This window comes from Geotrypetes seraphini, chromosome 10 (assembly GCF_902459505.1).
Source record: "Geotrypetes seraphini chromosome 10, aGeoSer1.1, whole genome shotgun sequence".
Taxonomy (NCBI): Eukaryota; Metazoa; Chordata; class Amphibia; order Gymnophiona; family Dermophiidae; genus Geotrypetes; species Geotrypetes seraphini.
Window position 1 is genome coordinate 53,291,779 of NC_047093.1, and position 14,292 is coordinate 53,306,070.

The window sequence follows — 14,292 nt, forward strand, 5'->3', positions numbered from 1 at the left end:
TCTTGAAGAGAAGTGAGGCCCGAGAATCGTCTTCCAGCAGCCATCCTCATCGGAGTGTAGCAGCGGGGGATCCACAGAAGAATCCAGTGAGGAGCCTCCAGGACGTCCTGGCTCAGTCGACCCCCCCGACTGCAACTTGCCCGGTCGAGAAATCTCTCCCGGAGGTCTTGCATGCTGTCGCTAGCCGTCGGCCCCTGCAAGAAGCCGATCGGGGTTTGCCATCCGGCCCCCCCCCCTCCCGAAGTCATCGGGAACACCATCGGCCTCTGCCCGAATGGGCACATCGCTGGGGGCGCCTCCCGGTCTCGCACCTACCCCCACGTGTGGACCGGAAGAGAAGCCATCTCCCTGCTCCTCCACAGCCCGATCCAGCGTGAAGCCACGCCCCCCAGCAACGAGGGAGCAGCAAATGGAAAGGGAGCCCAGGGAGAAACCAGCCTGCATGCAGCCACGCCTCCCACCAATGGAGGAGCAGCCAGCTACCGGCCTAACACGCCCCCTAGCAACGGAGGAGCCAATCCCCGATCGGCCATGCCTCCCAGCAGCAGGGGATCGCCGCCCAGGTCCGCCCCTCCTGCACAACCAGCCAACCAGCAGCCAGACCCGCCTCTCCGAAGAGAGAACTCCTCGGGGAACCCCTCCTGACATCAGCAGGCAGGGAGATTGCAGGGGCAGGCCTCCCCGATCATCTCAGGATGCCGGCTCAGCTACAAGCAGCCTGAGAAAGGGGCACAACGAGGCACGCTGCAGGGAGAAGAATCGGGGTTCAAAGGTAAGTCCTATCTGCTTGTTTTTGGGAAAAAAAAACCTCTGATAATCTGTTGCAGCTCCGAGGGCTCTGCCCCACCCTCCTCCCAATCTGAATGTTAAGGAGAAAGAATCTCTCATGCTTCTTTCCCTTGGAGGGGACCTGCAGATCTCTCCCCCCAGTAGGAGACATGCTGCCCCAGAGTTCAGCTTATAAAGGACATGCTGAAAAAAAAAAAAAAAAAACAACTCCTCGATGTTTCTTTCTCTCTTGGGGTCCTGCAGAGTCTACAATTCACACCTTTCTCACCCTGCCCCCCTCCCCCTCTCATGTTGGGAACGAGGAGTCGGTTTTTTCTCAGCAGGGTGCTGATATCTTCAGAGATGCGGCAGGTCAGACCTTGCCTCTCCAAAGGTGGGGCTTTGAAACTCCTCAGTCTAAAAAGCTGTTTGCTCTTCATAATACCTAGGCAGAGTGCTTTTCCAGCTAGTATGAGGGACTCTGATACTTTCATGATTTCTATAGCACTGAAAGGCATATGTAGCGCTGTACAGTTTAATATACAATAGGCAGTACAGCAGGAGAAGCCCACGCAAGAGGCATTATCTCTCCCCTTTTCTCTGCCTACAGGCACAGTGGGAAACGCAGCCAGGAGCACTGGCACAGATGAAGGGGTGCACCCTGCCCCCTCTCTGCAGGCCCCCCCCCCTCTCAAGATGGACAGAGAAGGGCGGTGAGATACATGGAGCCACCCAACCAGTCAAGTGGAGCAGCACATGAACCTGCGAACCACCAGGGGTGGGACCAGCAGCCACAGTTAATCCTCCTGCTGACCCACTCCTCTCTCAACGGGCTACACTCCCCACATTGCCCTTTAGAGGGAGCCACGCACAACAACATGGCGCGGTCCAGCGGCATGCCATGCAACCAAGCAACGGAGGAACAAGCTACACACCAGCCTCCAACCATGCCCCGAGTCACCACCCCCGAAAAAAAAAAAAAAATAAATAAATAAATAAATAAATAAAATAAAATAAAAAACCCCACAAACGAGGACTCACCCCAAGTCCCTCCAGAATCTCACAACTTTCTCAAGATCCACGTGGGTGGACAACAAGTACCCAAGGCAGAGTACTACAAGGCCTGAACTACCAGTACCAGTACTTCACGCAGGCAGTGGTGATTCCAGCCCACAAGAACCTCCTGGACTGCAGAGACAAGATTTTGGCTGCCTCCCTCCTCAGGGCAACCAACATCAAGGAGACTGGGATTGAAGTACCAGATCTTTCCAGCCCAGGGATTCCACAACCCGCAGCAGCCATACATGGACATTGCGGTAGCTTAAGAGAAACAGGGCAGCACGACCCCCCCCCCCCCTCCAACTACCGTCAGGGAAGGACCTGAAAAACCCTGGTTTCCACGGGGAAAAAGACCTTCAAGGGCGCAATGCTGAGCGCACGTATTGCTGCGCTCCAGTTCCAGATGCGGCTTTATCAGGAGGCCACCCTCCATCTGACGATCTAATTTTCCCGCAGCAAGGAGAGGACCTGCTTCGGCAAAATCAATAGAGGCGGTGACGAACAGAGGAGATCACCAAGGGGTTTCTACTCCAGGAACCCCCGCGTCACCATGGACTCTCAACGGCTCCAAGAGCGTTCACAAAGTGCGTGGCAGTGGCACATCCTCGCCGTCAAGGGGTGCGCATCCTATCTTATCTCGACAGCTAGCAGCCCCGTCAACCACCATAACCCTCCTCCAAGAACTGGGGTTCCTCATCAACTACATGAAATCCCACCTGATACCCACCCAGGGGATATCGTTCATCTGGGCAGTCATCGACACCACGCAGACCAAGGCCGTCCTACGGGACTACCAGATCGACGCCATGACATCCCTGGCCCAGTGCTTCCCTGCCAGCAGCTCATCGTCAGCACGCTCCGGTCTTTGTTGTGCAGCACACCTGACTACTCATGTGATCCCGGAAAGGGCACCTCAGACGTCACTGGGACCAGTGTACCCAACCTCTGACCACCCACCTACTGTAGCTCAGGGCCTTAGGGAATGCCCGCGAAACCCTCAAACAGGCAGGGCAGTCCTCACCCAAACAGAAAACCAGGTGGCCTTGCACTATATCAACAAACAGGGAGGGACAGGGTCAACCTCGCTATGCAAGGAAGCTTGCCACATGTGGGAGTTCTCCAACTCCATTCAATGCCCCATCCAGGCAACTTACCTCCCGTGGGAGCAGAACGACCTGGCAGAAAGACTCAGCCACCAGCTGGATCCCGATGAGTGGTGTCTCAACCCAGCGGCGATGAAGAAGATCTTCAGCACCTGGGGCACACCGAGTATCAACCTGTTTGCAACCGAACCGAACTCAAAATACTCGACCTTCTGCGCAAAGAGATCAACCCTTCGCCGTCTCAGCCCCGACGGTCTGTCTGTGAGTTGGAACCAAGGTCTCTTATATGCCTACCCGCCACACCCTAAGTCCTGCAGAAGATTCTTCAGGACAGAGCATTGGTGATCATGATTGCCCTGTTCGGGCCCCTGCAACCGTGGTTCCCGTTCCGGCAAGGGATAGCGGTTCACCCTCCTCTCCCCCCTCCCGATCAGTGCAGTTCTCATTACACAACGCGGGAACCTTACCCTCCACCACAACCTGCGTTCCTTAGCTTGACCGCATTGATGATGAGAGGATGAACCTACCACAAGACGTGAAGCACACTCTTATGGCAGTCAGAAGACCTTCAACCAGAAAACGCTATGGGTTGAAAGGGAGAAGGCTCCGCTACCAGGGCACAGACACGCAGCGAGACCCCTACAACTGCCCCATACCGGACATCCTGCAGTACATACTGAGCTTATCTCAGGGGGACCTAAAACCCACTTCCATCAAGGTCCACCTAAGTGCAATCGCAGCATACCACGCTGGCCTAGACAACAAACCAGTGTCGAGGCATCCAGTAATCACAAAATTTCATGAAGGGACTGTCCAATCTGCACCCACCGGTCAGACCACCACCGCCCGGATGGGACCTCAACTTGGTGCCGCATCAGCTCACCTCGACCCCTTCAAACCTTTGGGGGAGGCAGATCCCGTATTCCTGGCCGGGAAAACCCGGACCATCGTCTCTGCCTACACACTCCCCCATGAGAACAGGGTGGTACCCAGAACCACCCCCGATTCTTGCCGAAGGTAGCTTCAGCGTGCCTCCCGGCACTCTACATCTTCCCACAAGGAGGCACACTGCCACCTCAGCAACACCTCCTGACTGTGTGTGGGCCCTGACTATGCAGCAGATTAGACAAGCCTCAATTGTTCGTCTCCTACGACCAAAACAGACCAGGACTTCCGGCCACCGAACGCAGGCGCTCGCGCTGGATATAAGAGTGCATCTCCTTCACCAAGCACTACTGCCTCGACATAGCATTCCACGCTCCAAATGCATTCGGCCGAGCAGTCTTGGAAGTGTCTCTTCCCTCCCAGGAGGGACAGCAACCACTAGCACAGCCTTGACAAACACTGATCAAGTAGGGTGTTATAAATATCGACAAACACTGATCAAGTAGGGGGTTATAGATATTGATTAAGTAGGTCTTCCAGCACTCCTGCCTAGACTGAATGTGGAATAGGCAAGTATGAATTCTCACATGCAAGTACGAATTGCCACTGTTGACCAGTTGGTTTCTCACTGTTCATTTATTGTCATTGACCAGTTTCACTGTTCTGTAAGTTAAGTAGGTCTTCCAGCAATCCTGTCTAGTCTGAACGTGGAATAGGCAAGTATGAATTCTCATATGCAAGTACGAATTGTCACTGTTGACCAGTTGGTTTTCTCACTGTTCATTGATTGTCATTGACCAGTTGTCGCTGTTCTGTGAGTTAAGTAGGTCTTCCAGCACGCCTGTCTAGACTGAATATGGAATAGGCAAGTATGAATTCTCACATGCAAGTACGAATTTTCACTGTTGACCAGTTGGTTTCTCACTGTTCATTGATTGTCATTGACCACTTGTCGCTGTTCTGTGAGTTAAGTAGGTCTTCCAGCAATCCTGTCTAGCCTGATTGTGGACTAGGCAAGTATGAATTCTCATATGCAAGTACGAATCGCCACTGTTGACCAGTTACGAATTGTCACTGTTGACCAGTTGGTTTTTCTCACTGTTCATTGATTTTCATTGACCAGTTTCACTGTTCTGTAAGTTAAGTAGGTCTTCCAGCAATCCTGTCTAGTCTGAACGTGGAATAGGCAAGTATGAATTCTCATATGCAAGCACGAATCGTCACTGTGGACCAGTTACGAATTGTCACTGTTGACCAGTTGGTTTTCCTCACTGTTCATTGATTGTCATTGACCAGTTTTCGCTGTTCTGCGAGTTAAGTAGGTCTCCCAGCACTCCTGTCTAGACTGAACGTGGAATAGACAAGTATGAATTCTCACATGCAAGTACGAATTGTCACTGTTGACCAGTTGGTTTCTCACTGTTCATTGATTGTCATTGACCAGTTCACTGTTCTGTGAGTATTATTGCTCAGTTAACACAGCACTTTATCTAAAACCTTGTTTCCACAACTTTACCTGCTTTGCCTGATTACCCTGCCCGGCTCGGCCTCCACAGCCAGGCGAGGGATGCACAAAGCGCTAAGGCGCAGGTCCAGTCGGTACATCCCTCGGCTAGGGAGTCACCCATATGTGGCTGACTCATCCTGCTTGTCCTAGGAGAAAGTGTAGTTACTTACCTGTAACGTAGGTTCTCCGTGGACAGCAGGATAGTCAGCCACACAACCCACCCGCCTCCCCATACGGCCGACCCGGCCACAGCTAGGAACATCCTGGGGATTAGGGGGAAGCAGGGGGAAATGGGTAGGGCTCGGGCATGCCCAGTGGGGCCCGGGCTCTGCACGTGCTCAGAGAAAAAAAAAAAAAAAAAAAAATCTCTCTGAGCTATTGGAGAGCTTATCCGTAAATTGGGAGCTGTTGGGACAACACCCATATGTGGCTGACTATCCTGCTGTCCACGGAGAACCTACGTTACAGGTAAGTAACTACACTTTATGTGATTACATCATATCAGTTATATCGGAAGTGCTAGTATTTATTTATGCTTAGCATTTATATTCTGCTTAGCACCTAAGCAGATCACAAATTTAATTTAATATATTGAATTAAGGCACATTGAAAAACTTCCCCCTCTCTCCTATAAAGGCTCACAATCTAAACTATAGGGAAATCAAAGAAGAAAAAAGGCAAAAGGCAAAAATAAATAGAACATAACCTTTCAGAGAGAAGGTTTCCAGTTCAGGTGCAGGACGCACGAGGAGCTGCTGCATGCAGCTCTGTGCACACTACGGCTGTGAGGAGGAGGGAGCCGGCCACAAGGTAACACTGGGAGCATCGGACCGCGGGCCGCATAAAACGGCCAGGTTGGAGCCAGCCAGAAGGTTAGACACCCGCCGGAGGGAGGCACAGCATGGAGGGAGGGAGACAAAGGTAGGGGGAATTATTTTATTTTCAAGTTACTGTTTGAATTTTGTCAATTTTGAGCGTTTTAATCTGCTGTCTATCTTTTGCACTGCTCAGGAAGAAATACATTTGTTTCTTTTTTTTCTGGGAGTTGTACAGCATGCAGAATCTTGAATCTTAGGGTGTTTTTTAAAAATATATTAGTACTTTCAGTTTTTGGTCCTGTATTTGCATAGGGGTTATCTGTGTTCTGGTAGGAATGAATGTTGAGAAGCGTATAGTGTGTTTTGCATAGTTTAATTTTGTGGTTAACCATTACCATTATGTGTTAAGAAGATTATATTGTGTGTGTATATATGAAACATGGATGGGAAAAATGGTGTTATAATTAGTATTATTATGGGGGCGGGGTCTGGCCTGCGACTTAGCCTGTGTTTTGGATTTTGGCCCCTTAATGTGAATGAGTTTGACACCCCTGGTCTAAGGATTCCTGTTAGAAGAAAGATGAAAGTTTTAGTTCATTTGGATTTCATTTTCTCGATGAAAGAACAAGTATGGACTGTTGTTAAATCAGTCCTTTTTCCGGATGCAGTTAAGTCAGTTATCTCAGTATGGCTTTCACATGGTAGCTCAGAGTATGGTGATTCAAAGACTGGATCATGGCAACAGCTTGTATTTGGGTATATCTTCAAGACGCAGAGCACTACAGATCATTCAAAATGCTGCAGTGCAATTGATTTGTGGTGGCAGTAGACGTGAGCATGTTACCCCTTTACTGCGACAGTTGCATTGGCTACCTATTAAATTTCGTATACACTTCTCCCTCCGTATTTGCGGTTTCCATATCTGCGGATTCGCATATTCGTGATTTTTCAGATACCGATTCCACCCCCCGCCCCAAAAAATGACATCATCACTAAAGTTCTTTTTCCTTTTACTGTACTGATAAAAAAGTTTATCGCTTTACTATTCACTCTGAAAATCGCTGCTTCCATGCTTTCTCCCACAAATTTGCTGCTTCCATGCTTCCCAGGGTGCACTGAGAAAAACGCTAATTCCAGCATCCATAGAGAGAAAGGCTTCTTCCCAGCATGCTTGCCTATTCCAAGCCCAGAAAAGTTATTCGCAGTTTCAATAATAAAAACGAAGGCTTTTTCTAAAAACCGTGAATAACATTAAAAAAAAGTTATTCATGGTTTTTCCTTATTCACGCATCCACCGCGAATACGGAGGGAGAAGTGTAGTTTACAGTGTTGGTTATGGTTTTTCATGCAATTCATCATATGGTTCTGTGTATTTGTCAAACAATATGACTTTGCATCAACCACAAAAATAATTGAGACCTGAGGTAGAGAATGACACGGAGACAAATTTGTCCCCTTCCCTGCAGGAACTCAATTTCCCTGTGAGTTTTGTCACTGTCCCTGCCCCATTCCCGTAAGCTCTGCCTTAACCACACAAGCCTCAAACACTTATGATTTTAAAGTGTTTGAGGCTTGTGCAGAAGAGGATGGAGCTTGCAGGAATGAGGCAGGGACAGGAAAAGAACTCGCCGGGATGGAAAAATGAGCTCCCACAGAGGTGTCTTTCTCTAATCTGAGGTGTCAATGCATTTATCTATGGATGGGATACAACAGGTGAAGTTTGCTAGTACTAGGAAAATGGCCATTCAGCCAGTCAGGTTATAGGCTATCCACAATGAATATCCATGAGAGAGAACTGCATGTAGTGCCTCCACCACATGCAAATCCCTCTCATGAATATTCATTGTGGATATCCTGAAAACCTGATTGGCTTGAGTGCCTTCAGGACCAGGTTTGGGAGCCATTGGATTAGTTTATAGGTGCCTCTGCCATTTTTGTTACTCCGTGGATAGTTCTCCAGTTCTCTTTCCAGAACCATTCTATATCCTACTCTCTCAATATTGACATAATTTAGAGTATGGTTCCTTGTCTTGGCCCCTGCCACACACTGAGCAGAGGATTCTAATATATTTGATCTATGATGATACTTAGATCCTTTTTCTGGGTGGTGACTCCTAATGTGGAACCTAGCGTTGTTTTGCCATAATTTGAGTTACTCTTCCCTAGTGCATCAGTCTGTGCTTGTCTACATTACATTTCATCTGCCATTTGGATGCCCAGTCTCCCAAGGTCCTCCTGCAATTTCCCACAGGCCTCTTGTGATTTAACAACTTTGAATAATTTTGGTGTGATCTGCAAATGTGATCATATGACTTGTTGTTCCTATTTCCAGGTCATTTATAAGTATAATGAACCTTATACAGATCTATGGGGAACTCCACTATTCATTTAACCCTACTTTCTGGGGGTTTTTTTTTTTTTTAATCTTATAACTAACTCCCAAGCCACAATAAGACAATGCTTGCAAGAAGAGGCAGAAAATTAGTATACTGGAGAAACCAGGCACCAACCCATTGTCTCGTATACACTTCAGTGGCATTAGTTGCACAGCTAGGTTAACGGGCAACCAGGGATGCAACGAAGCTCAGTTTTATTGTGCAACAGCTATATAGGTATAATCCAGAGAGAATGACAACCCCCCCCCCCATATAGCCAGTTCTGCAGCAGTAAAAAAAACAAAACAACCCACCCCCAAAAAACTGGTCCCAGGCACTGATCTGATTCTGATTCAAATAATTGTATTGGCATGACAATTTTTACATGGGTTGCCAAAACAATACATAGGGAGGATAATTTTATAGACAATGTTAGTTCAAATAAAGTATCTCACCTGCAATATATACCCTGAATATGTATTCCCTAGGGCAGGGGTAGGCAATTCCGGTCCTCGAGAGCCACAGGCAGGTCAGGTTTTCAGGATATCCACAATGAATATGTATGAGATGGATTTGCATGCACTGCCTCCTTGAAATGCAAATCTCTCTCATGCATATTTATTGTGGATATCCTGAAAACTTGACCTGCATGTGGCTCTCGAGGAACAAAATTGCCTACCCCTGCCCTAGAGAAAAGGAGGCACAGAGAGACATGATAAAGACCTTTAAATACTTGAAAGGTATTAATGTATACAAATAAATCTTTTCCAGCGATGGGAAGCAGTAAAACTAGAGGACATGAATTATAGTTGCAGGATAGTAGACTTAGAAGTGACATAGGGAAATACATTTTAAGTGAGAGGAGAGTGGATGCATGAAATACTTTCCCAATGAAGAAGGTGGGGCCAAAATTGTAACAAAATTCAAAAATATATGAAATAAACACAGAGGATCCTTCTATGGAAAGAGGATGGAATCAAAGCAGTAACATAGCCAGATAGCCAATTTTAGATGGACCTGCAGTTGAGGAGTACAATTGTAGCTGCGCAAATGCACCATCAAGCCCTGCCTGTCCCCCATCTCCAGAGCTGGGACTGCGGCAGGTGGCGGGTGTTGACTCGCCCTTCCTCAGAGGCAGAACCCTGTGTTGCGCAGAGGCACAGCGCCACTGTGAGCAGGACCAGCGCTGAAGCCTGACCCTGGTGCCACCACATGCCCACACCGTGAAAAAGACTGGGTGGGCCTGAGCTGAGATTGGATGGGCAGAGCCCACCTGGGCCCAACGGTAGTTATGCCCCCAAATCAAAGCAAAATTTAAATGACCTTCACACTTTAAAGAGGGCATAGAGGGTTTATTGTGTTAGTATATAACTTCCCCTCTTATTTTTGTATTAACAAGGGCCACCACATTACCTTCATCAGGTTCATATTGTATAGTTTTGCCACTAGAGGGCACTCTATGGTAACTAATGAACCAAGTTATTGTTTCTTCTCTCTCTCTCTCTCTCTCCTATATTTCTGTCTGAGTCTCTCCTTCTCCCTCCCTCTTTCTATATTTATTTCCTACTCTTTCCTTTTCTTTTTCTCTCTCCTTTTGGTTAGAGCAGTAGGCTGAGAATTAGAAGTCCATCCAAATTCTACTCCAACCCATTGTGATCTTGAGCAAGTCACTTAACTCTTCTTTACCTGGGAAGGGGTAAAACGCGGACCTCATGGACCTGACGGACCTCGCGGATCTAAAACCACACGTCCTTAAAAATCTGAGGTCTGTGTCACTTGTAGTTTCTAGCTCTGACAGACCTCTATGAAAATTTAGCTCTGACGGATCCGTCTCAGCATAGGGAGGGAAAAGTATTAGGATCCGTCAGCTCTAAAATGTCATAGAGGTCTGTCAGAGCCAGAGACTAGTGCTGGAGTGGCTCTAAAACGAATCCTTTAAATCAGATTCCTGGTAAAAGAAAGTGAGAGGTGGTTGTGCTTGCTATATCCCTATTCCACCCTGCCTATGGGGGGTCTGCTTAAACCTGACTTTCTTTCTGGGCGCTGTCCGTTCTCATTCGTGTTTGTTTTCAGTAAATTTAAAAATCTGAGGTCCGTGCCACTTTTAGTCTCTGGCTCTGACAGACCTCTATGACATTTTAGTGCTGACGGATCCTAATACTTTTCCCTTCTTATGCTGAGACGGATCCGTCAGAGCTAAATTGTCATAGAGGCAGAAACTACAAGTGGCACGGACCTCAAATTTTTAAGGATGTGCGGTTTTAGATCCACAAGGTCCGTCAGGTCCATGAGGTCTGCGCTTTACCCCTTTCCTCTTTACCTCAAGTAACACAGTGACATAGTAAATGCTGGCTTATAAAGACTGGACTGCATGGTCCATCCAGCTTGCCCACCAAGATGCCCAGACTTTAATCTGGTACTCTCTGCACAGGTGTCTCTTCTTTATGATCAAACACTGCCCTGCATATTTTCTGGCTCTCCCTGCCAATTCTGAAGCACAGGCCATGCTTATCACATAGAGTTTAAAACAGTTTGTGTAATCTTTAAGCTGTTGAAGGACAAATGTCCAACTTTACATATTTCTTTATTTGTTTTGTTTTTTAACCCATCGTTCCCAAAGAGCTCAGGACAGGTTACATAGCTGTCTTCTGCAGATATATCATCCTCGTCGCGTTTTACGATCTGAAGATAAGATCAGTCTTGAGGTCCCATCTATTAAACAGATAAAGTTGGTTGGCATTCGGCATGCTTTATTAACTGTGCAAGGTGTAATATTGTGTAATGCATTATCATTGGATATAAAGAATGCTACCAGTTTACTTCAGTTCAGGAAACGGGTTAAAACTTTGTTTTTCCAGAAATATTTTGGTACATGATTGAGTAGGAATTATTTAAGTTAATCTTTTTTACTATGTCGTGTATGTTTGTTTTGGTAAATGACTGAGTTATGAAGAATATTATTATTCCTTTATAGTTTATGAAATAATTTCTTTGCCTTTATGTAGTTTGTGACATTGTTTTAATTATGTATGTTGGACTGTAACTCGCTCAGAATTGTTGGATGGGTGCGAGTAATAAATTTTTTAGGCCCTAGTCCTACTTCCCAACTACCGGTGCTAATGTAGGGACTCTCTCACTAAAATACATCTTTTTAAAAAATTGACTTAGCGTGGTTTTAACATGGGACTTTTCTGCATGCTAAGCCCATTTTTAGTGCTGCCCTAAAAGGTTTCTTTTTGCAGGTCCCACGCTATTTTTCCAATAGTATATGAGATCTGCAAAAAAATTAATGCAGGAGCTCTTACCGCCTCCTATTTAAAAGGTGCTAAGTATTCCCATGTTAGCTCTGTGCTACCCAGTTAGTGCATGCAGACACGCCCATTCTTCGCCCATGGCACACTGCCTACCGCCAAATAATTGCAAACAATCATTAGCATGTGCTTAGTATACAGAAAATGCAAAAATACAGCAAAACACTTTAACACGTTTGGCGATAAATGTTTTCCTGTTGGTACTTGACACCTTCAGTAAAAGGACCTCTTAGAATTGCAAACACTCCAGGGACAGGAGAATATGCCTGAATGTAATTCACCTTGAGCTGCTACAGAAAAAGAGGTGTTGGATAAACCTAAATCTCTTTAGATGGATAGAAATGTTAATGTGTGTGTGTGTGTGAAAGAGACTTTTCTTTTTCTCTTTCTTTCAATGTTTGTGTATCAGCATTTCTTTCTCTCCCTTACCCTCTGTTCCTCTGCTTCTGTCTCTCATTGCCTCTACTTTGCTCCTCTCCCTGAAATGAAGTCATTTGTTTTCTGTCTCTTTAAAGTCTTTGGGAGAAGGAATTCAAAAGAAAAGTGAAAATGACTAATGCAAAGGATGCCATGCTAGTTTCCACTTGATGTTTCTTGAATAAGTGATGTTTTGTTTTGTTTTTACCCCAGTATACGGTACATAGAAACAGCTGTTGGGTGGAGGTGTTTTTCTACTACACAGCTGGACACAGCAGCAGAAGGATCTCTTGCCAGACTGCTGCATCGGATCGGTCACTAGACCACTTTCTTGACAGGTTTCAAGGACTGTTCAGTACAATGAAGTAACTGCCGAGCTACTGTTACCACTCTAGGGCCTTCCTCCACCCAGGCGCTATTTTGTGTAATGGGAAAGGGGAGAGAAATGACGACGTTATGCGCGTCTCTCACGGGACAGATGTGTACATTTTAAAAAATAATTAAAAAAAGACTTTGCAAGGCTTAAGAGAAGACACTGACAGACACTTTAAGAAAGTGCCAGAGGCATTAATTCCCTCGCTGGGCGACGGGGACATTTTTAAATCTAACCGATTGACCAGTGAATAGCAAGAAGAGAAAAGTGGTGAACGATCATCGAAAGTGAAGAGAGCAAAAGAGGAAGTGGAAGGCAAGGAAAAGCAGGCCGGCGCCCTCTGCTGGCGAAACCGTTGCTGTCCGGGACAGTGCGTCCCGGACAGCAACGGTTTCGCCAGCAGAGGGCGCCACGAGTTCGGACGCTGCTGTCCAGGGATGGGAGCATAAAGGGGGGGGGAGCCCGGGAGCAGCGCTGCGCAGTGCTGACAGCGGCCAGAGAGTAGCACACGTCTCTGGGCATCTTCGACATATCCTCATCGTCGGCATGACTGCACTTCCCAACACCCAAGGTACGGTATCCAGTCACTGGGGAACTTGGAGGCAAGAGACCGGGGACAGCTTCTCAATTGGCAGCATCTACTGAGCGGGGAAAGCGCTTACTTTAAAGAGAGAGTTTTAAGACTTTAAGAGCAAGGTTGGAGGCTCTGTGGCTTAAGTTGAAGACAGAGGCTGGGGACGGGAGAGGGAGGGGGAGGGGCTTGTGTGTGTTTGTAAGTGATGGGGAGAGGGATTTTGGAGGCACTCATTGGTCTCTTTCATACTTTTTTCTCTCAGGTGGGAAAATTTTCGGACTGTTGAAGGCGCAGCAGGACCTCAGACTGCAGGAAGTGAATCAGGTGAGAGAGGGCTCCCCCCCCCCCTCTTGCCCTCCTATCCAAGGGGTGGAAGGGGCTGGATCCCAGGAATTTGGTCTGGATCGTGTAGCTCCTAGTCTGGAGGTCGAGGCAGCAGCTCACCCCTCTTAACTGTATTCAGATTTTAAAAGATTTATAGTCTAGACTCTAGGTCAGTGGTCTCAAACTCGCGGCCCGCCAGGTACTATTTTGAGGCCCTCGGTATGTTTATCATAATCACAAAAGTAAAATAAAACAGTTTCTTGATCATATGTCTCTTTAGCTATAAATGACAATATTATTATTATTAAGACTTAGCCAAAAGGAAAGATTTATAAACTCTAAATAGTTTTACCTCATGCAAAATTGTCATTTCTTTAATAAGACATTACCGTAACTATTTTTTCTGCGGCCCTCCAAATACCAACAAATCCAAAATGTGGCCCTGCAAAGGTTTTTTGAGACCACTGGTCTAGGTGAAAAAAACAAGGTTGATCACAACATATGAAAACATGAAACAAAAAATTAAAATTACAGCAAATTTAAAACATAAACATAGGTTGCAGAAAAAAATATAAAGTATAAAACAAAGACCATAAAACATTAGAAACATGTCCTTCAGGAACACAAAAAAGACAAGAATAAACTGCATCTCTTCCTGCCAACTTTAGGGCTAGAACAAAAACCCAATTTAAAATCAGTAAAGTTGCACAGTTTGGGTACATAATACCAACCCTGTTGCCAGTTTCCCTGAAGTTCAAAGTACACCACTCTTCTACAT

The 14,292-nt window shown here is 46.6% G+C and overlaps 1 protein-coding gene across 2 annotated transcripts in view; it reads left to right on the forward strand.

The window, feature by feature from the left end:
- Positions 1 to 242: 242 nt before the first annotated feature.
- Positions 243 to 14,292, forward strand: part of AIF1L (allograft inflammatory factor 1 like) — a 37,419-nt gene continuing 23,369 nt past the window's right edge. Inside the window, exons 1-3 of one of the 2 annotated variants that reach the window (XM_033961809.1) lie at positions 243 to 772; positions 12,457 to 12,581; positions 13,453 to 13,514. In XM_033961809.1, coding sequence (XP_033817700.1) covers positions 275 to 772; positions 12,457 to 12,581; positions 13,453 to 13,514 — 685 coding nt within the window. In that variant the 5' untranslated portion in view covers positions 243 to 274. Of the gene's footprint in view, positions 773 to 12,456; positions 12,582 to 13,062; positions 13,188 to 13,452; positions 13,515 to 14,292 lie in introns of those variants that run through there. The other variant, XM_033961810.1, reaches the window with a different exon arrangement.